This window comes from Salvelinus sp. IW2-2015, linkage group LG11, assembly GCF_002910315.2.
Source record: "Salvelinus sp. IW2-2015 linkage group LG11, ASM291031v2, whole genome shotgun sequence".
Classification (NCBI taxonomy): domain Eukaryota; kingdom Metazoa; phylum Chordata; class Actinopteri; order Salmoniformes; family Salmonidae; genus Salvelinus; species Salvelinus sp. IW2-2015.
The window spans coordinates 8,366,224-8,389,547 of record NC_036851.1 but is presented as its reverse complement, the minus strand read 5'-3'; the positions used below and the strand labels follow the sequence as shown (position 1 = coordinate 8,389,547).

At 41.2% G+C, this 23,324-nt stretch overlaps 2 protein-coding genes across 4 annotated transcripts; both read right to left on the bottom strand.

Annotated features, from left to right (window-relative positions):
* Positions 1-4,757: 4,757 nt before the first annotated feature.
* On the bottom strand, positions 4,758-12,476 carry LOC139028360 (uncharacterized protein DDB_G0290587). 2 transcript variants are annotated; one of them, XM_070445525.1, is made up of 4 exons: positions 12,374-12,476; positions 8,970-9,520; positions 8,706-8,861; positions 4,758-8,470 (listed from the first exon to the last, which is right to left on the bottom strand). In XM_070445525.1, exons 1-4 carry the CDS (start codon positions 12,391-12,393, stop codon positions 8,223-8,225), a joined length of 975 nt encoding a protein of 324 aa, XP_070301626.1. In that variant the 5' UTR covers positions 12,394-12,476; the 3' UTR covers positions 4,758-8,222. The 2 variants fall into 2 exon arrangements, with proteins under 2 accessions (XP_070301626.1, XP_070301625.1); XM_070445524.1 differs by lacking the exon at positions 12,374-12,476 and adding an exon at positions 10,293-10,762.
* Positions 12,477-12,971: 495 nt separating this feature from the next.
* On the bottom strand, positions 12,972-22,574 carry LOC111969740 (sodium-coupled monocarboxylate transporter 1). 2 transcript variants are annotated; one of them, XM_023995979.3, is made up of 15 exons: positions 22,218-22,574; positions 20,830-20,895; positions 20,545-20,596; positions 20,139-20,206; positions 19,724-19,878; positions 19,453-19,593; positions 19,211-19,340; positions 16,098-16,186; positions 15,726-15,838; positions 15,425-15,492; positions 15,245-15,331; positions 14,822-15,015; positions 14,468-14,583; positions 14,190-14,275; positions 12,972-14,059 (listed from the first exon to the last, which is right to left on the bottom strand). In XM_023995979.3, exons 1-15 carry the CDS (start codon positions 22,572-22,574, stop codon positions 13,934-13,936), a joined length of 1,848 nt encoding a protein of 615 aa, XP_023851747.1. In that variant the 3' UTR covers positions 12,972-13,933. The 2 variants fall into 2 exon arrangements, with proteins under 2 accessions (XP_023851747.1, XP_023851748.1); XM_023995980.3 differs by having other exon boundaries at positions 14,468-14,577.
* Between the last annotated feature and the right edge of the window lie 750 nt (positions 22,575-23,324).

Sequence of the window (23,324 nt, the reverse complement as noted above, 5' to 3'; positions counted from 1 at the left end):
GGACAATTCCTTTGACCTCATGGCTTGGTTTTTGCTCTGAAATGCACTKTCAACTGTGGAACCTTTTATAGACAGGTGTGTGCCTTTCCAAATCATGTCCAGTTGAATTTACCACAGGTAGACTTCAATCAAGTTGTAGAAACATCTCAAGAATGATCAATGGAAACAAGATGCATGTAAGCTCAATTTCGAGTCTCATAGCAAAGGGTCTGAATACTAAGGTACTTCTGCAAAAATTTCTAAAAAACAGTTTTGGCTTTGTCATTATGGGTATTATGTGTTGATTGCTGAGGAATGTTTTTTATTTAATCCATTTAAGAATAAGGCTGTAACGTAACAAAATGTGGAAAGGTCAAGGGGTCTGAATAGTTTCCGAAGGCACCGTAGGCTTTGAGGAACCTTATACACTTCTGTAAATGTCATTAAAGCTACAACATGTCAATGTTCAACCTTAACATGTGATATCTATGCAACAGAACAGATGAACAGGAATGACATTTACTCGAATGAGTGGCTAAAAAGAACTAGCTGAATGCCACAACCTTACTAAACTACGCCACCAGTCTTCTGATCTGACCCACTGGATTCATACCTCAATAACCCAACATCAATAACTCAGCAGTTTTTATAGAGAATAAAAACAACCCAACTAAGTGACCCAACGCCTGCAACCAAGCAGTTGGGTCAACCAGCACTTTTTTAGAGTGTAGGCTACACTGTTAACTTGTGCTTGGCAGCCAAATTCATAGGTGTCCCCATAATATTTCAATTGAGGAAGTGTGAACATAATAATTAATTTAGCTATCCACGGTAGACGTCCCTTCTAATAAAAAATGCCCCCATCCCGCTGATTTGAGCTGCTGAACAGCAAGCTTATTTACACTTGAGATGCGTTAATGGAAGAGAAAGTGTATTGGCCATTTCCCAAAAAGTTTAGCACAGTGGGGAATCAGGGATGCCCTGCTTTGCGATCTAGGAATCTTTTGCCTACTATATCACCAGACAGGGTTTCATTAAATAATTCTATAGCCACAATACTTTTTTATTGCACATTTAGGCCTAATTAAGCTGATGCATTTGACGATGTTCAACTTTGATTCACTGGCACAAAACGTATAAACAAARTATGCAATATAAAAGTTGATAAATGCAGGCCATTCATATAAAATAATGTATATGTGCAGCACTGTGTTTTAAACATCAATTGATCAAATCAGTTATATGTTCTCTTATCAAACTGTCAAACTCTGTAATGTCATGGAAAACACAGGGATGTCAATTGGGACTAGAAGTGTCAGCAGCCCTTGGAGTATGCAGAAAAACAGTAGGTTAATCAGGCTGGAAGTGTTGCTCTCCTGCCACGTAAACATTACTGACATGTCAGATTCACACGGGACTAAAATGATGGATGTGGTGTTTCGTTCTCGTGCACATACTTACATTACCSAGTAAAAACTAATCCCGTAGGTCTTAGTGAACTTTTATATCCATTTCATGCATTTTACTGGAAGTGAAACTTTAAGCACGGAAGCTGCATCATACTGTAACTGCTTTACTCCTGTATAAAATCATGATTTATGACAAGAGCATCGTATTTCTTTGGACAGAGCAACATCAGGAAGCCCTGCGATGTTTCAAACAAGAACAGGAATCCCTGTTAGAACGTCTGCAAAGTGCAGAACAGCTCAATCAAGACTGCAAGGTTAGTATGTTGTTTATTACTTCAATATGCTGATGAAGAGAATATTCAAAACACAGGTTATGTAATTCATCATGCCTATTCCAATGGGGCATATGTTGGTCATTTTACATTCTATAATGTTATTTAGCTTTATGTGGCTACGTAATGAGACAATGGGAAACATGCATTGTTACGTTCAATATCTCTTTAGGAAAGCAGAAAAGCTATTGCGACAGCATTAGAGCTCAACAAATAGGAGAATGCAAAGGTCATTGCCAAGAAATACTCAGCCTTGGAAGAACTCGAACAAAATAAAAGATCAACAAGCAAACATGCATATAGAGATTCAGGCCACAGCCCAGGAATTTCAAACATTAACAGTTGAGATACATAGGTGGGACATATAGAAAGTGCCTATTTTCATGTTTGGTGAACCCAAATAGTCAGATTGGTAATACACATATATTACCTTTAAGTTTGACTTGCTTACCATGGCAAAACACATTGAACTGATGCTTACTTCAGTCACAGAGGACCTTGACAAAAGAGACTATTGCTCGCCTTCGCCTCGTACCTACGACCGCAGCACAGCCGTGCTAAAAAAAGTAATCACGCCCTCTTGTGTACAATTGCTTTACTTCTCAAACATTGACATTTGTTTTTATCTTGTATGCAGCCAGAGATTACATATCCGTTTTTTTTCTTCGAAGAGAGATCAAAGAACAGAAAGAAAATGAAGACAGCCTGCTACAAATCCTTGAAGATGAACTGGTAAAGATCATATGTAAAGATTATATTTTAAAAATGCTGAATGTGAAAAAGAATCTCACGACAGATATTGCACAGCATGAGTGAGTCCTTTGATGTTCAAATATCACTTATACAATAACCTGAGGGACAGTTTTCCTCCATGTCTCCATTTAAATAATGCTGAATGTGAATTCTTCCCCAGGGTGAAGTATGAGGAGGTATCAGCAAGTTTCAATCAGCTGCAACATGAGAAGACTATTCTGGAGTAGATGCAGAATGAATCCTCAGAGGCAACTATTATTGTAGCACAACTTAAGGTCTGTATGAATTGAACACGTATTGCTGTATGTATAGAATAATTAAGCAATACGGCCCGAGGGGGTGTGGTATATGGTAAATATATGGTGGTGGAAAAAGTACCCAATTGTTATACTTAAACAAAATCAAAGAAATCTTAATAGAAAATGACTCAAGTAAAAGTGAGTCACCCACTAAAATCCCACTTTAAAAATATATATATATTTTTTTATATATACTTAAGTATCAAAAGTAAATGTAATTGCTAAAATATACATAAGTATCAAAAGTAAAAGTATAAATCATTTCAGATTCCTGGGGTGACAGGTAGTGGTTAGAGTGTTGGACCAGTAACTGAAAGGTTGCTAGATCAAATCCCCAAGCTGACAAGGTAAMAATCTGTTGTTCTGCCCCTAACTTGCCTAGTTAAATGAAATAAATTAAGCAAACCAGATGGCACCATTTTTATTTAACTTTTTCTGGATCGCCACTCCAACACTCACCAGTGTCAGAGGCAGTAGGGATGACCATGGATGTTCTCTTGATAAGTGTGTGATTTARACCATTTTCCTGTCCTGCTAAGCATTCAAMATGTACTTTTGGGTGTCAGGGTAATATGTAAAGTAAAAAGTACATACTTTTTTTGGTAATGTAATGTAGTCAAAAATATGAAAAGTAAAGTACAGATACCCCCCAAAAACGACTTAAGTAGCACTTTCAAGTATCTTTACTTTACACCACTGCCAATATACCACGGCTAAGGGCTGTTCTTATGCACAACACAATGAGGTGTGCCTGGAAACAGCCCTTGGCCATATACCACAAACCCCTGAGGTGCCAATTTATTTAAAAAATGTAGGGGGTAGATCAACTTTAATATTGCAGATAGATTGTGGCTTCCATCAATGTAATTGTCTACATCATTTCTAATCCCCCACATATATTTTTGTTATTATATACTGTACCAGTCAAAAGTTTGGACATACTTACTCATTCAAGGGTTTTTCTTTATTTTTTACAATTTTCTAAGTTGTAGAATAACATTGAAGACATCAACACTGAAATACCACATATGGAATCATGTAGTAACCAAAAAAGTGTTAAACAATTCAAAATATATTTTATATTTGAGATTCTTCGAAGTAGCCACCCTTTGCCTTGATGACAGCTTTTCCAACAGTCTTGAAGGAGTTACCACACATGCTGAGCACTTGTTTGCTGCTTTTCTTTCATTCTGTGGTCCAACTCATCCCAAACCATCTCAATTGGGTTGAGGTCGGGTGATTGTGGAGGCCATCATTCATTTGTTCATCTTTCCCTCGAACCTGACTAGTCTCCCTGCTGCTGAAAAATATCCCCACAGCATGATGCTGCCACCACCATGCTTCACCGTAGGGATAGTATTGGTCAGGTGATGAGCGGTGGCTGGTTTCCTCCAGACATGACGCTTGCATTCAGGCCTAAGAGTTCAATCTTGGTTTCATCTGACCAGATAATCTTATTTCTCATAGTCTGAGAGTCCTTTAGGTGCTTTTTGGCAAACTCAAAGCGTGCTGTCATGTGCCTTTTAGTGAGGCGTGGCTTCCGTCTGGCCAATAATTGGCCTGATTGGTGAAGTGCTGCATAGATGGTTGTCCTTCTAGGCCCTTCTCCCCTGATTGCTTAGTTTTGCCAGGCGGCCAGCTCTAGGAAGAGCCTTGGTGGTTCCAAACTTCTTCCATTTAAAAATGATGGAGGCCAMTGTGTTYTTGGGCACCTTCAATGCTGCAGATCTGTGCCTGGACACAATCCTGTCTAGGGGCTCGACGGACAATTCATTTCGACATCATGGCTTGGTTTTTGCTCTTGCATGCACTGTCAACTGTGGGACCTAAAATAGACAGGTTTGTGCCTTTCCAAATCATGTCCAATCAATTTCACATACCACAGGTGGACTCCAGTCAAGTTGTAGAAACATCTCAAGGATGATGAATGGAAACAGGATGCACCTGAGCTCAATTTTGAGTCTCGTAGCAAAGAGGCTGAATACTTAAGGTATTTCTGTTTTTTATTTTGAAAACATTTGCAAACATTTCTAAAAACCTTTTTTCACTTTGTCATTATGGGGTATGGTGTGTAGATTGATGAGGAAAAAAACATATTTAATCGATTTTAGGCTGTAACGTAACAAAATGTGTAAAAAGTGAAGGAGTCTGAATACTTTCCGAATGCACTGTATATACACTGAGTGTAGAAAACATAAGGAACACCTTCATAATATTGAGTTTCACCCCTTTTGTCCTAAGAACAGTCTCAATTCGTCGGGGCATGGACTCTACAAGGTGGTCAAAAGCATTCCATAGGGATGCTGGCCCATGTTTACTCCAATGCTTCCAACAGTTGTGTCAACTTGGATAGATGTCCTTTGGGTTGTGGACCATTCTTGTTACACACGGGAAACTGTTGATCATGAAAAACCCAGCAGCGTTGCAGTTCTTGACACACTCGAACTAGTTGGCCTAGCACCTACTACCATACTCCGTTCAAAGGCATTTAAATMTKTTGTCTTGCCCATTCACCCTCTAAATGGCACACATACACAATCCATGTCTCAATTGTGTCAAGTCTGAACAATCCTTCTTTAACCAGTGCCCTCACGTTTATCTACACTGATTGAAGTGGATTTAACAGGTGACATTAATAAGGGATCATAACTTTAACCTGGATTCACCTGGTCAGTCTATGTCAAGGAGAAAGCAAATGTTCCTAATGTTTTGTACACTTAGTGTACAATCCGTTTCAAGTATCCTCCTTTTTACAGAGTTGGCTACAATTTCAATTTCATTCTCCAGAAAAGGAAGATCTAATTTTACAGCAAATAATATGGCTAAACTCCAATTTACTTATACAGAAAAAATCATGAAAAAGATTGTAAACTTATGTCAAACAAGCATACTAACAACAGTGTATGGAGGTATATGCTCAATCCAAAATTATAACCAACTCATTGCAGCACTGCCACAAAATTGGAAGAGACCATTACTTTTTGAAGAAATTAAAGAATGAATCTGTCTGCCACCCATTAAAAATCATAAATGGCTTAAAATGAGTAGTCTAAATCAAAAAATGTATCAGTCAAAGTGTTTGACAGAAATACGTATAAAATTCAAGTCAGTTGACAACAGGCTTTTGATGTCTCATTACCTTGGCATCGGGTCTATGACTTGACACTTCAATCAATTCTTTTAAATTTAAGCTATAATATAAAATACTTGCTACAAAATGAATGCTCAGTATATTGGGCATTGAACAGTCAGCCTTGTGCAGACTGTCATGAGGAAACAGAATCAATAGAACATATTTCATGGTACAGTCCATTGGTGGCTCGATTTTGGAGTCAGGTCCAGGAATGGTTGTTCAGTCTTAATTAGGGGATCTTGTTAGGGGATGTGAAAAACCACAATCAGTCAATGCGAAATATCATTATACGCCTAGGTAAAGTATACATTTTTAGGGCAATATCGGTAGAAATCTTACAATTAGGGAAGTTCAGGACCYTCGTAAGACATCATAGTAAAATGAAGGGATGTATTGTAAAAGGAAATAGAACAATGGCATTACACTGGGAAAGATGGGTTAATCTGTGGACATCGGAGGGTTGGAGTTAAGATCAGAATGAATAATGGATTGGCCGCTGTGGGTGAAAATCCAACACTTGAAGAAAGAGGAAGTTAAGAATACATGTATAATTATTTAACTACAGGTATCATAGAGCGATATAACTGTAAGTAGCGGTATAAGTATTGTTGTCCATTAGCTGAATCCAATTAGGGATGGAATGGTAGGGTGAAAAAAGTACTAAGAAGAAAAAATCKAAATAATATACATTTWAAAAAATTATACAGTTGAAGTCGGACGTTTACGTACACCTTAGCCAAATACAYTTAAACTCAGTTTTTCACAATTCCTGACATTTAATCCGAGTAAAAAGTCCCCGTCTTAGGTCACTTAGGACCACCACTTTATTTTAAGAATGTGAAATGTCAGAATAATAGTAGAGAGAAGGATTTATTTCAGCATTTATTTMTTTCATCACATTCCCAGTGGGTCAGAAGTTTACATACACTCAATTAGTATTTGGTAGCATTGCCTTTAAATTGTTTAACTTCGGCCAAACGTTTCGGGTAGCCTTCCACAAGCTTCCCACAATAAGTTGGGTGAATTTTGGCCCATTCCTCCTGACAGAGATATGTAACCGAGTCAGGTTTGTAGGCCTCCTTGCTCACACACACTTTTTCAGTTCTGCCCACAATGTTCTATACGATTGAGGTCAGGGCTTTGTGATGGCCACTCCAATACCTTGACTTTGTTGTCCTTAAGCCATGTTTCCACAACTTTGGAAGTATGCTTGGGGTCATTGTCCATTTGGAAGACCCATTTGCGACCAAGCTTTAACTTCCTGACTGATGTCTTGAGATGTTGCTTCAATATATCCACATAAATTTCCTCCTCATGATGCCATCTATTTTGTAAGTGTACCAGTCCCTCCTGCAGCAAAGCACCCCTACAACATGATGCTGCCACCCCCGTGCTTCACGGTTGGGATGGTGTTCGTCGGCTTGCAAGCGTCCCCCTTTTTCCTCCAAACATAATGATGGTCTTTATGGCCAAACATTTCTATTTTTGTTATTTTGTTTTGTTTGTTTATTGCGTTTGGTTTCGGAGCAGTGGCTTCTTCCTTGCTGAGTGGCCTTTCAGGTTATGTTGATATAGGACTCTTTTTACTGTGGATATAGATACTTTTGTGCCTGTTTCCTACAGCATCTTCTCAAGGTCCTTTGCTGTTGTTCTGGAATTGATTTGCACTTTTCGCACCAAAGTACGTTCATCTCTAGGAGACAGAACACGTCTCCTTCTTGAGCAGTATGACGGCTGTGTGGTCCCATGGTGTTTATACTTGCGTACTATTGTTTGAACAGATGACGTGGTACCTTCAGGCGTTTGGAATTGCTCCCAAGGATGAACCAGACTTGTGGAGATCTACAATTGAGGTCTTGGCTGATTTCTTTTAAATTTCCCATTATGTCAAGCAAAGAGGCATCGATTTTGAAGGTAGGCTTGAAATACATCCGCAGGTACACCTCCAATTGACTCAAATGATGTCAATTAGCCTATCAGAAGCTTCTAAAGCCATGACATAATTTTCTGGAATTTTCCAAGCTGTTTAAAGGCACAGTCAACTTACTGTATGTAAACTTTTGACCCACTGGAATTGTGATACAGTGAATAGTGAAATAATCTGTCTGTAAACWWTKGTTGGAAAAATGACTTGCRTCATGCACAAAGTAGATGTCCTAACCGACTTGCCAAAACTATAGTTAACAAGAAATTTGTGGAGTGGTTGAAAAACGAGTTTTAATGACTCCAACCTAAGTGTATGTAAACCTCCGACTTCAACTGTATAAACAATGCAACTGTTAAAGTGATGTTTAAAAAAAAGAAGCTAGATTTGACATTAATAATCATCATCAATTGGCTGAAAAGTATGAAAGGTCGAGGCCTCATAGCCTGGGGAGCTCTCTCGTTCTTCAGTTAAGAACTCCAGKCGGAACTGTGATGGCTGGGACACATGTAGACGGTTATCCAAATTGAACTCATCCTCCGTCATATCAGTAGTTGTCATAGTTGGATTGTAGATTTGTGAACCATCGTAGAGTCCTCCTGAAATTACGAGTGTGTCGTCTGCTGCCAGGGATCCACCCACTGAAAATGCATTGAGTAGAGTTGTGAGAACTAATGTAGCATTCACCACAGTAGCACAAATGTGTCAGCTATAATACAATATATATTTATGTATTACGCGAGAATGAAATTAATATAATATTCAATTGGAGCCTGCGTGCACTGTCAATGTGTCTACATCTTAGTGACAGTGACAAAATACATTTGAGATATTGACAAAAGGTTTTATGAGAACATGATATATGAATTCTCTTACCTTCGCCCTCAGAGTTGTTATAGAGAGGCCGATGTGAGTATTGCCTCATCTGGTTCCATCTATTCAACGTGTACATGAATATTCCCAGAACAAACACCCCGAGCACAACACTGAAGAAGACCGTCATGCCTTTTTCTGAATTGTCTAGTCCAAAACCTGTTGAATAAACCCAGGAAAGATGTGAATAATTGAAATTCACTTACATTTGTGTTGCATAATAAATCATCATCTTTAAAGACAGACATATCAACCAGCGGCAGTTACCTTGTGTCACATTATGTGTTGCTGTTGTCATCGACGTGGCGGCATTGGTGGTTTGAGGAAGATTCTTAGTSGATTGTTGTGGCGGGATATTTGATGTACTGCTTTGGTTTTCAGTGCTCTTGGCTGCTTGGGTGGTTGGTGGAGTGGAGGGGACTATACCCGGGACTGTAAYGGCTGCAGATGTAGCATTAGCTGTAGGGGCCAAAGCTGATGGTGTTGACTCAGTGGTTGGGTTTGAGCTCTCAGCCGGTGCTGTTGTGGTTGTTGAGTTGTCCTGCACGGCACTGTGAGYTGTTGTTCCAGTGCTGTTCTGACTTGAGTTATGGTAACTTGTAGTAGAGAGAGCACCGTCAACGGTGACATTTGAAGGAGTTGGCATGGCAGTGGTGTAGGTCTGGTTTGGAGCCATTGTCTCTGTGGTGGCAGTGGCATTATTTCCTCTCTCAGAAGAGCTTGTCAGAGTTGTAGTTGTAGTCAAGGAAATGGCCAAAATAAAACTTGCCAGRGGTAGAGAAAGTCTGTGATCAATGGCCATCATGTTCTCTTTGGTCCTATAGTGAACAACATAATAAAAACATGTATTATAAGGATCCCAATTTTTCTTAAACCAGCTGTGTATACAGTGTTGACCAACCATATCTTAAAGTCCCTCAGGCTGTGTGTTCTTATATAGAAACAACACAAGCCTGTACTTGTCCTATTTTTTCACAGTCCCGAAGGATAACATACATATGAGTCACAACCAATGTTCTCTTCAAAATGTTTTTGGCACTGAGCAAATTTCTGGTCTGCTGAGCGCAAACTTGAATGTTGTGAAAATTCTGTGCAACTTCCAGAGCGAGATTACTGTGACCACTGAGGCTGTACCCGCTTTAAGTTACAGTTTAAACAGTGGCCAAATAGGCTACTGTGGCTATTTGATCATAATGTAGGCCTACCAGAGTGACCTACCATCAAAAACAATGGACAAAATGCATCCCATAACATTTTMACATGTAAATAGCTGTTCTATCATTCAGCCYACAGTAGCAGCCAATGTGTGGTTTTCAATGTAGGYCTASATGAGACTTTTGAAAAAACAAAACAAGCAGGGCTYGACATTAACCTGTTTATCCACTTGTCCTTCAGATAAGGAGGTGACTGACAATGGGGTTGTTTGATGCAAGAAACCACTTTACAAAATAAAATGCATTATTATTCCCATACCATTATTACAGAGAATCAGACAAATTATCCTACCATCTGCCTACTGGCTACTTAGCTTATTCAAGCCTGTCTCAAAATACAACACTGCCCCTTTAACACATAAAAAAAGCTCTTTACCTGACTCGCTTTTCAAAAATGTCTAAAAAGGTACACATGTTGGGATCTTGTAGGAAGCAATCACTCCCCTATTGCTGACTACAAATKATCTATAACTGGGCTAATAACAAACTAGCAAAGGATATGAACAAAATGTGCACAGGTGGCCACATGCAGCTCTTGCTTTAATCGCAAAAGAAGCACATCTACTCACGACCACAGCTGTAAAGTCCAGATCAAAACAAATAGCATGGATCCATTTATGACAATGGTCTATTTGCATATAGGCTTAGTACAGCTCTGATTGGTTATGCCGCACCGGTCTGTATAGTTTACGGGATGAGACCATGCCTGTCAATGCAATAGAATCCTACTCTGATGCGTTCTGCCTACAATGYAATCTCTTGCATTGTTCGTTTTGTTTCGGTATGTTGCATTGAAAGTGGCTAATATTGCGTTGATTCGATCACAATTTCCACAGTAACGCAAACGCTGATAGTGTTAACTAACATGGAAAACTCTAGAAAGTTGAGCGAAGTTCAATCTCGTTCTTCTCTCSGTGGACTGATGAGAGTATTTCTTCTGCGCAGTAGTCACAGGGGAGCTGCGTAGCAGTCACGGGTAACTGCACGCACGTCGTTTAGAGGAAACGTTGATCACGACGCATGTTTTGTCATTGTATTCAGGTAGGCCTGCTGTGTATAGTAGCCTTTGTATTAGCAAAATGTTACAGCACATGTGTATTTGACCGAGGTAGGCAGAATCGCACCTCTTTCAGCTCACTAAAGAATTAACATCATAATAACTAAACGAGAGCCTACAGTATCAAAAAACCCTACCATCTAGAAGACGGAGACAGTACAGGTGCATCAAAGCTGGGACATAGAGACTAAAAAACAGCTTCTATCACCACTAGCCGGCCTCTGCCCAGTACCMTGCCCTGAACTTAGTCACTGTTACTAGCTGGCTACCACCAACCCTTCTCCTTCGAGACTGTTGCCCKACGTACATAGTCATTGAACWCTGGGTACTTTAATAATGTCTACATACCGTTTTACCTACTTCATATGTATATACTGTATTCCAGTCAAGGCTCATCCTATATAACTACTGATGCACACACCTTTCCTATTCATATACTGCCCATACACACCATTATATACATACAGTATATATATATATATATATACCAGTCTCAACATCAACAGTGAAGAGGCGACTCCGGGTTTTCCGGGATGCTGGCCTTCTAGGCAGAGATGTAAAGAAAAAGACATCTCTGTCCAGTGTCTGTGTTATTTTGCCCATTTTATTATTTTATTTTTATTGGCCATAAAAAGAAAATAATAAAATGGGCAAAATAACACAGACACTGGACAGAGATATGGCTTTTTCTTTGCAACTCTGCCTAGAAGGCCAGCATCCTGGAATTGTCTCTTCACTGTTGACGTTGAGACTGGTGTTTTGCGGGTACTATTTAATGAAGCTGCCAGTTGAGGACTTGTGAGGCGTCTGTCATTGGAACACAGGAGTGATGGTTGCTGATAATGGGCCTCTGTACGCCTATGTAGATATTCCATAAAAATATCTGTCTTTTCCAGCAACAATAGTCATTTACAACATTAACAATGTCTATACTGTATTTCTGATCAATTTTAGGTTATTTTATTGGACAAAAAATGAGCTTTTCTTTATAAAACAAGGTCATTTCTTAGTGACCCCAAACTTTTGAACGGTAGTGTATATATATTATAAACAGTAGTGTATATATATATATATATTCCGGTCTCTGACATTGCTCGTTCTGATATTTCTTCATTTAAATTAGTGTTATGTATTACTGCACTGTCGAAGCTAGAAACATAAGCATTTCGCTGCACCTGCGAGAACATCTGCAAAATACAGTATGTGTACACGACAAAATGTGGTTGGAACCGGAACAATACCAATGCACCTGCCTTCTGAAACTAAGTAGAGGGCAACTGAAATATTAAGCACATATGGTGTTTAATTAACATGCTATCTTTCGACTGTGTTTCTGGCCTTCCCTATACCCCTATCATTTTATTTTCACAGTCAACATTCAGAAAATAGTTTTAGCTCACCTTACACAGCCAGCACCCATGAGAGTGAAACCAGGAACTTGGTTTATTGCTTTGTTATCCACTCCCTACAGACCGCAGAGAGCAGAAGGCTTGCTTTCATGGCCCAGTGAAATGTGAAGTGGGCGGTCCTCTTCTGTGTTCACTTCCTTTATTGTCTGCTGGTTGGCAAGGAGACCTGGTCATTAGTCAGACAAACTCTTTACATGTAGGCTTACAGTCAACAAATCAGAACTTTTTGCAGATACGTTATCTTTAAGTTATTATTTAAACCAGTGTTCCGGAGAGGCAAGAATGGAAGGATGTGATTTCTCTACCTTTTTTTGGATGTTTGTGTATGGTAGGCTGCACAAATYGCTTTGTCTACTGCATGTTAACTGTATGTGACCCTGGGTATTTGCCCCAGGAAAACAAAATTGAAGTAGTATGTTAGTAGTGTACAGTTGATAATGAATATGGTCACCTCGGTAAAGATGCATGTGATGCATACAAGATACAGTATAACTGTTGCGCTCCTAACCTGTTTAGAAAGAAGCATGCATTTGTGTCTAGCTCATTGCCCTGAACCAAGCATGTTTGTGAAAACAACTTGACAATGAAAGAAATCCCAAAAAGGACAATCACAGCAAGCTAACTCGGTATACATGTCAGCACAATCTTTATGGCCACAAAATGAATATCCAGTCAAATATATTGTGTCAGCCTAAAGGGCTGTAAAACACAAAATAAACATGATTACATATCAACTGCATGTGCTCATATTACAAGACCATTGTTTGTAGTGACAAGTAGGTTAGATGTACATTTTAATTTATGTATTTTTAATTAAACCTATTTTATCTATAATCTTAACACAATGTTGAAAAGTCATAAACCTCCACCTCACAACCCATCGACCCCAAACTGTTCACCCCCCCTCTTGTTGGCGATTTATTTTAGTTGTTGTTGCAGTTTTAAAGCTAATTTCCTCCAATTATAGACATTTTGCCATGTCATATGTGTGTTCACATGATACTTTAGTGACTCAACAAAAACAAAGGAGGTCGCTTTTGGGGTTGAGGCCCCTGGTCAATTAATCTGGCCATGATAACTACAAGATTTAGATAGYTGGTTAGCCTAACATACCTACCTAGCTACCATAGGCTACCTAGTTGATCAACTGGACATTTTTGACAGGTTATAAATAGCTCTTTAAAGTCTGTCAGTGAGTGACATAGCAAGAGGAAAACTGCCCGTRCACTAACACATTTTGAATTGGTGCCTTGTGCATTCTCTACTATTACAACTCTCGACAGCAATACATTGAAAATAACATGTATTTTTTGTCGGACCCACGGTTCATATTGACCCTGTTGAATATGGGGTTAGTAATGCTAGTCCTTTGTTCTTGTTTCTTCACACACTTTCTGCTGATTAGAGACTTCATCTGCGTAATTACACACTTGGGCTTCCTTTTCTTAGCAATGCATTTCCTTACAATAAAACTAGAATGGAAATGTGAGCGGACAAATCGTTCTCTTGGAGCACTCCAGTTGACAGGGTGCRTTTAGCTTGGTGGCAGCATCACATYTTAGTGACCTTCTCCACATCCTTCTCCACAATGTTAAACTGAGAGTCTTTGAATCCAGTGTTGTTTGGTCCATTCTTCAGCTCTGATCCAGMCTTTTCATTAATCTCAGAGTCTAATGCCTGTGGAAGACACACAAAGACCACACCAGGAGCCAGTTAACACACACGCAGATAGACACAGCCACAGAACATTCAATACAGATGTAGGTCTACAGTATGAGAGAGAGAGGGTTGGAGGAAGAGGCTTTACCTCTGAGTCCTTGCCACAGCCAGCGCAGAATAGATCACTTCTCCTTACAAAGAGATCCAAGCGTAGATTCTCCTGCTTGCAGCCACCTGGAAAGACACAACACAGGGAGATGTCTGGCTTAACTAAATGCATACCATATCAATTTGAACGAGCCTAAGTCATTATACATAGGGCCCGGAGTTTTTCCGAAACCAAACTCCTCGTCAGGTCATGATGTCAAACATAACTCATAGCATGCACTATGCTGTTAGGGTTAGCGCTAAAGGAGGTGTCCTCACCTGTGATAGCGCTTACCACCAGGCCCACGATCACAGTCACCASAGAGCCCAGGAGACAGAAGTACAAGTAGGACAGGGAGTACCATGAGTCTGCCAGAGCTGGCCGGTCACTGTAACAACAAGAGAAAGAGTTATACCTGAACAACTTTATCTCAGCCCCCCTAACACACTAGCCTCGTGAAATCAGATTCCTTCCAGTGAAACAGAATGTAAGCTGTAGCAAGATCAGGCTGGTTTAACAAGGCTGCTAAACCATAGCTATAAGCACCATAGGACTGGTCAAAGGTTGTACACTATATGGGGAATAGGGTGACTTTGGAGACGGTGCTTCTRAAGTGACTGTGAGTAACTCACTCAGGCAGAGGGGTCAGTGTTACTGCACTGGTCCATGGGGTCAGGGTGGTGTAGTTCAGGTCCTGTGTGCGGTTACAGCCTGCCACACTGATTGGCAGGGGGTTGGTCTTATCAGCTAAGGGTGGGTATATCTGCGCTCCAATCCCTACCCACAGGGTAATAACAAGGCCCACAATCAGTCCTGTGAGTCCCCCCTGCAAGGCATAAGGAAGCAGTCTCAGTACTGTCTTACCTATAGAGATACCTTATATACATTTGTATGTTGCCTAACCTTTAACATTGTTGTATTTAAYAACAAAATATTGATTTGTATGTCAGGACTTTTATAGTGTTTACAGATGTTCATTTCTCTTTGAGTAATGAGTTAATCAGTCTTTGCGTATGAATGATGACATTGATATGAATAAGATTGGGGATGCCTACTGTTGAGTTGGCTGTGCGCCAGAACATGCCTAGTACGTAAAGTCCAAGAAGAGGTCCACTTATCATTCCAAATATGGACAGTGCTGCCTGAAAAGAGATAACTGTTAKAAACATAAAGTGGAGGGGATGACTACCAGACAGCAGGTGGTGCTACAGAGCCACATCTGATTGTTTTCCTACCTGCAAAATGCTTCCCATCAGGGAAGCTATTGCAGCCATCCCAATGCACAAAAACCCGAAGAAAACACCTGGAATATGTCCAAAGATATTTAAATATCCCATGAACATGTGATGATTAAGAATATATTTACATGTAAAGTAACAACATATAATGTACATACTAAAGAAAAATTCTAACTGACCTTCTATATTTGTATCACAGTATTATTTGAATGAACCCACATATCATTTTGTTCGTCTTACATAGGGCTGTGGCGGTCATGACATTTGTCAGACGGTTATTGTTTTTTGTGAAACTCACTGAGGCCCATGTTGATCCAGGACACCTGTTTCTCTGTCAGGTTTTTGCACACTGGCCTGACGAAGTCCTCCACAGTGACAGCCACCAGCGCATTGATGCTGGAGGACACAGTACTGAAACAGACACAATGACAATAGATGAGGAGAAGAGAAAGAATGTCCTTTGTCTGCAGGGAATTCATAGTTAAACACATTCATTGATAGGTTWGTAGTGGAGTACCGCTTGTGTTTGGACCCAGGACGGGGTAGGGGGTCGTGAGGTGGGGTTTTGCTACTATGCCAAACAATTTAAATATCCATCTAGACCTTTTCCACCTAGAACATTTGTGTGACCAAACCTTCTCTATTTGGGTTCCCCTTGGAGTATTCTCACCTTAGGGTACCACTGTATGCTGCAGACACAAACAATCCAGGGACTCCAGGATAGGCTGCCAGAGTGTCCATCACCAGGTAAGGRAGCAGCTTGTTTACACAMACACACACACACACACACCKGTCAGTTTCAACATTTGATAACACTGCCGTAGTCAAATCAAATTCAAATCAAACCACATTTTATTTGTCACATGCTTTGTGGACAACAGGTGTAGACTAACAATGACATGTTTACTTATGGGTCCTTTTCCAACAATGCAGAGTTAAAGATAAGAAGAAAAAAGAATTGTGACACAGTGAATAACATGGCTATATATAGGGAGTAGAAAATAACATGGCTATATATATGGAGTAGAAAATAACATTGCTATATATAGGGAGTAGAAAATAACATGCATATATACAGGGAGTACCAGTACTGAGTCGATGTGTAGGGGTATGGGGTAATTGAGGTAGTTGTGTACTGTACATATAGGTAGGAGTAAAGTGACTAGCAGCTGCATGTGGGGTGAGTGTGAATGTGTGTGTTGGGGTGTCAGTGGAAGTATGTGTGAGTGTGGGTAGAGTCCAGTGTGCATGCATAGAGTCAGTGAAAGAGAGGGTCAAAAGGGTAGCCATTTGATTATCTATTTAGCAGTCTTGTTTAGTCTKATGGCTTGRGGTAGATTTGCTCAGTGTCAGAGAGAGCAGTCTGGGGCTTGGGTGGCTGGAGTCTTGGACAATTTTTTGGGCCATCCTCTGAAACCGTCTGGTATAAAGGTCCTAGATGACAGGGAGCTCGGCCCCAGTGATATACTGGGCCATAGGCACTACCCTATGTAGCGCCTGGCGGTTGGACGCCAAACAGTTGCCATACGAAGTGGTGATGCTGTCACGCCCTGATCTGTTTCACCTATTCCTGTGATTGTCTCCACCTCCTCCAGGTGTCGCTTATTTTCTGCCTCTCTGTGCCAGCTCGTCTTGTATGTTTAGTCAAGTCAACCAGCGTGTTTTTTCCAACTCCTTTTTGCTATTCTCCTTTTTCTAGTCCTCCCGGTTTTGACCCTTGCCTGTTTCTGGACTCTGTACCCGCCTGCCTGACCATTCTGCCTGCCTTGACCACGAGCCTATCTGTCACTCGGTACCTCCTGGACACTGATCTGGTTTTGACCTTTTTGCCTGTCCACGACCATTCTCTTGCCTACCCCTTTGGATTATTAAACATTATAAGACACCAACCATCTGCCTCCTGTGTCTGCATCTGGGTCTTCCCTTGTGCCTTGATAGTACGAACTGGCCATGACAGACCCAGCAGACTTGGACCAGCTCTGCCACGCTGTCTCCCCGCAGGGAGCCACCATTAGGAGACATGAGGAGTTGGTACAGGGCCTTTTGGAAGGGCTGCCTCCTGTGTCTGCATCTGGGTCTCGCCTTGTGCCTTTATAAATGCAGCCAGTCAAGATGCTCTCAATGGTGCAGCCTTTTAACTTTTTGAGGATCTGAGCGCCCATGCCAAATCTTTTCAGCCTCCTGACGGGGAAGAGGCATTGCCGTGCCCTCTTCAAGACTGCGTTGGTGTGTTTGGACCATGATAGATCCTTAGTGATGTGAAGACTGAGGAACTTGAAGCTCTGACATGCTCCACAACAGCCCCATAGATGTGAATGGGGGCGTGCTTGGGCCCTCCTTTCCCTGTAGTCCACAATCAGCTTTTTTGTCTTGCTGACAGCTTTTTTGTCTTGCTGACGTTGAGGGAGAGGTTGTTGTCCTGGCACCACACTGCCACGTCTCTAACCTCATCCCTATAGGCTGTCTCCTCATCGTTGGCTATCAGGCCCACCACTGTTGTGTCATCGGCATACTTAATGTTGGTGTTACAGTCATGCAAAGCCACGCAGTCGTGGGTGAACAGGGAGTACAGAAGGGGACTAAGCACGCACCCCTGAGGGGCCCCCGTGTTGAGGGTCAGCGTGGTGGATATGTTGTTGCCTACTCTCACCACCTGGGGGCAGCCCATCAGGAAGTTCAGGATCCAGTTGCTGAGGGAGGTGTTCAGTCCCAGGGACCTTAGCTTAGTGATGAGCTTTGAGGGTACTAGGGTGTTGAACGCTGAGCTGTAGTCAATGAACAGCATTCTCACATAGGTGTTCTTTTGCCCAAGTGTGAAAAGGCAGTGTGGAGTGCAATAGAGATTGAGTCATCTTTGGATCTGTTGGGTAAGTATGCGAATTGGAGGGTCCAAGGTGTCTGGATGATGGTGTTGATGTGAGTCATTTCAAAGCCAGCCTTTCAAAGCATTTCATGGCTACAGATGTGTGTGCTAAGGGGCGATAGTCATTTAGATGTGTTACCTTAAGCACAGGGACTATGGTGGTCTGCTAGAAACATGTAGGTATTACAAACTGGGTCAGAGAGAGGTTGAAAATGTCAGTGAAGACATCACGCAACTGGTCAGCGCATGCTCTGATTACGTGTCCTGGTTATCCGTCTGGCCCTGACGTATTTTGAATGTTAATCTGTTTAAAAGTCTTACTCACATCGGCTACGGAGAGAGTGATCACACAGTCTTCCGGAACAGCTGGTGCTCTCACGCATGGTTCAGTGTTGTTTGCATCGAAGCGAGCATATAAGGCATTTCCCTCATTTGGTAGGCCCATGTCACTTTGCAGCTCGTGGCTATGTTTCCCTTTATAATCTATGATAGTTTGCAAGCCCTGCTATATCCGACGAGCATCAGCGAAGGAGAGCTTTGTATGCATGTCTGTGTGAATAAAGATCATCTAGAGGGTTTTTCCCCCTATAGTCGCACAGTTGACATGCTGGTAGAAATGATGTAAAACGGATTTCAGTTTTTCTGCATTGAAATCACCAGCCACTAGGAGCTCCGCCTCTGGAAGAGCATTTTCTTGTTGGCTTATGGMCTTACAGCTTGTTGAGGACGGTCTTAGTGCCAGCATCGGTTTGTGGTGGTAAATAGACAGCCACAAAAAATTGGTAAAAAGTATGGTCTACAATTTATCATGAGATATTCTAACTCAGGCGAGCAGAACCTTGAGACTTCCTTAATATTAGTGCAGCAATTTATATACCGTCCATGCCTATATTAACCATAGCTGTCTTACACTTACTTACCTGATCAACAGCCCCTACATCACCGTTAGTGAATGGATCACAGTCTTTGTAAATGGAGTACATGGTGAGGCCGGAGAACACTGCTAAGCTCACAGTCAACCAGAGACCAATTATATTCCCATACAGTGACCTGAGGGTTWTAAAGAAAGCAAACATGGAACAAACACTCATATTGCTATTCTTCTTTCACAGCTTTTCCTGTATGATTGTTCTAAATTGTGGAAAGTAGGAGTGCACCTTACAGTTTGGCTTGGGTTAGGGTTTTGCAAGAGATGTAACGCTGCACCTGTGACTGGTTGATGGAGTAAATGGACACCCACATYACACTGCCACCAACCACGATCGTCCAGAACGTGTGRCGCTTCAAAGGGTCTGGATCAAAACTGCATTAGAAGGTATAAAATKGAAAACGCTCAGGAAACTATGAGGAGTAGCACAGTATGGTGCTGGTAATTCATTTTTATCATTGTGGCTATTCAATCCCTGCATGACATTTGTGGACATTATACTTACTCAAACGCGCTGAGCCTGCCTCCCTGGTAGCAGTCGTCCCAGATCTTCCCCAGGCCCCCCTGGATGACAGCCCCCCTGGCGATGACAGCCAYGAAACCTGCTAACATGATCACCATCTGAAACACGTCTGTCCATATCACCGCYTTCAGACCTCCCTGAGAACCATAATACAACATGGAGTCAGGGRAAGGAATGTACAGTATGCCGTAACCTCATGTACACAAAAGAGGTATGTTCATGCGTAGGTTCTGTTGTGTTTCCTGGACCCTAGTAATTGCCCATAACTGGGGCACAGAGTTTTCCCTGCATGGTCATGTCATGGGTGTCAGGAAAAACTCCTGGCCTTGGTCATGTGTATTGTCACAGCAGGAAGGTGTTGATTGCTGATTGGGAGTGTGTGAGATGAGCCACTGACCAGGGTACAGTAGAGGATGCACACCACCCCAGTGGCCACCAGCACTCCCCAGAGGTTCATCCCTGTGACTGAAACACACAGAAGTTCCGCCCTGTGACTGAAACACCCAGAGGTACAGACCCGTTTACATGACTTGTCTAAATAATACTCTTCAACTGTTTCCTTGAGATTAAACTATATACATATGAATCGTGTATGATATCACTTAACCTAACAATATCTGCATGTTCTCTTTTGAGCTGCTGATAGCATCAATTYATTAACAATTAGACAACACAATCATCAGATCATAGACCAATTTAATTAGCTAAAGATGTATAATCAGTCAGACCCTCGATCAACGCACATATAATATTATTGTGGTTAGGATAAGGGACATTACAGAGGTACTTTGCATATGACTTACTTTGATTGAGTGCGAGAGCAGGCGCATAGATGACCATACCAGTGTACAGGGCCTGAAAGAAACACAGCAATTAGTTGATTGATGTAAACATATACTTGATGCACATTCATAAAGGTGGAATGTTTACCTGAGATGGCCAGATGGCTTCAGAAAAACAGGCAATGGAAAAAAGAAGGGCCATTTTTTGTCGTTAAAATATTACAGATATTATTGTTTCCACCAAATCCTTAGGGAAGTATTGCCTRTCCTTTCATCCCATCTTCATGATGTTAACTGAATATTTACCGTTTGTGTGATGTACATGGATGTCCCGATCACCCGAATCAACTTATTAAAGCGCATCTCCAGATACTGCAGAGAAAATAAACATTTTAGTCTAACCTGACCTGATTTCATTGGCTTTTTACACTTGTAAATATTTGTTCCTACCCAGCTAACAACAACATGTTCCCAAATTGTTTGAGAACGTTCCCGTAAGTGTCTCACTAGGTCACTAACCCTCAGAAAACTGAACACATTAATTTTATTGCAACGCCCCATGAAATGTTTCTAGAACATTAATATTGTATATTCTGGGAACATGGTAACCATGTTCTGAGTATGTTCTGTTTCAAATTAAGGGAATGTTTCTCCTAACTCTGACATAAAAATCTGCTAAAAGGGTTCTCAGAAGGTCTTTGTTAACATAGATTGTTCCCCTAACTAATGGAAAACTGGACACTCAAACATTACGGGTAACATTACAAAAATGTTCTTTCTCCCTAGAATTGTTATCTGGGTAATCAAGAAGTGATGATAATGAAAGATGCATAGACTTTTCATAAGTATATCCTGGTTCACACCTACCAAGCTATCCACAACTCTGGACCCAAGTATCTCTTGTACCTCATTCTACCCTCCTGCCCCACATGCACCTCTCGCTCCTCCAGGTCCATCTACCTTCAGCACCCCCGCAGCAGAGTACAAACTATGGGGGACAGGGCTTTCAGACACTGTTAGGGCTGCAGAGTCTCGTTCCTACTTTAAGGCATAGCTCAAGACTGTGCTGTTCAGAAATGCTGTCAAGGACCTCAGCTAATTCTGTTATTGTGTCCTCTGGATATGGCGACACATGTATATAGCTTTGATTGTTGTCTGTGTTCTATGTTCTGGATTGTTTTTATTATTATTTATTATAAAATGTTTGCACCTTGGGTCTGAGAAAAGCGCTTCGCAAATTAGAATCATCATTATTATCTGCAAGTCTAAAGCCTCAACATTATTTTGATTAAGACACCAATGGTTTCTTTGTCAAAACAAAGGAAATAATTGTATGGACTTTTAATGCAATTAGTCACATATTTAGTCCTCATAGATGCTAAATGTAACAGATGTAACAGGAAGACACCCCTCCTGGATTAGATTGCTTTCATGGATCAGTGATGAAGCATTAGATAAATTACAACGGATAGACATGTTAGAGCACACCCTCTCATCTACACCTCTCCCTGCTGATTCATCTTAATTCCTACACCCAACCTCTTACCCAAGCTCCCCTATTCCTCTTCACTGTATCTCCATCCACGTTGATTGCACTTGCTGTTTGACTGGTACAATAGACCCAGTGGAATAGTCACAAAAGTACAATGTATTTGACCCAGGTGGGTCTGACACTGTCTGGTATATCTCCTTACCTCATAGGTGCTGGTGATGCCCAGGCGGTAGAAGAGAGGGACAAAAATCTCGGCGGTGATGATGGACATGATGGCATAGGAGATGGCAAAGATCCAGTAGTCCGTCCCAAACCGATAGGCTTCGACTGGCGTGCCGATCACGGTGATGCCAGACATGAAGCTGGCAGTGAGGGACATGGCAACGGGCACCGCTGTCATCTGACGGCCCCCCAGCAGGAACTCGCCGCTGTTGTTGTTCTTGCGGCCCCGGATGGCTTGGAACAGGCCAATGCCAGCCGCCCCCAGGACTGTGCCCACAAACACCACATAGTCCCACACCGAGAACGAGGCCACGGGGCCCCCTGTGCCCATCGTCATGGTTAATGAGCCCAGAAGAGATCTCTCAGGCAGGGACCAACACTTATCTCACCTTTACTATCTAAACACCTTCACCCACTGCTCGTAACTTAGATCTTACAGGTTGATTGTAAGGCAATGTTGCTAATATTTAATTTCCTTTCTTTCCAATGCACACAATTTTTCCTATTTAAAATTCGATCAAATGAATGTTATATGAATTACAGAATTATTTAACTTTCACAAAGTAGAATTCTTATTTTATTTTTTATCAAGAATGTCAAAATAAAACACTTTTACTAAAATTGAGGCCAACCATTCTTCAGTCTTCCAAGAGAACGAACCAATAGCACATAAATTCTCAGTCAACTAGATATGCACCTCAGTATCAATACAGATTAAGTGGTGAAATTATTGCAGTTATTTGACACTTACAATAGACATCCACAATGGAAAGAAATGTCCTTCGACAAACATCCTAGAATCCCAAGAACTAATGTCCAATATTCCTATGTGATAAGTCTTCCTTACTTGTTGAGGTTGAACAACGCTGAAAACTACTAGCAAAGCATCCTCCAGTTTAGCAAGACTTCCATGTGTGCTCCCCTTGTCCTGACAAAAGCATGGAAGAACACACTATTGGTGCTGGTTAACCATAAATACAACTTTAATTAATCATCACCCAAGGACAACAGATACAGAATTCAGATACAGCCTTCTAAGATTGTAAAATGGAATGATCTTTATATCTGATTTCATAAAGTGTGTTTG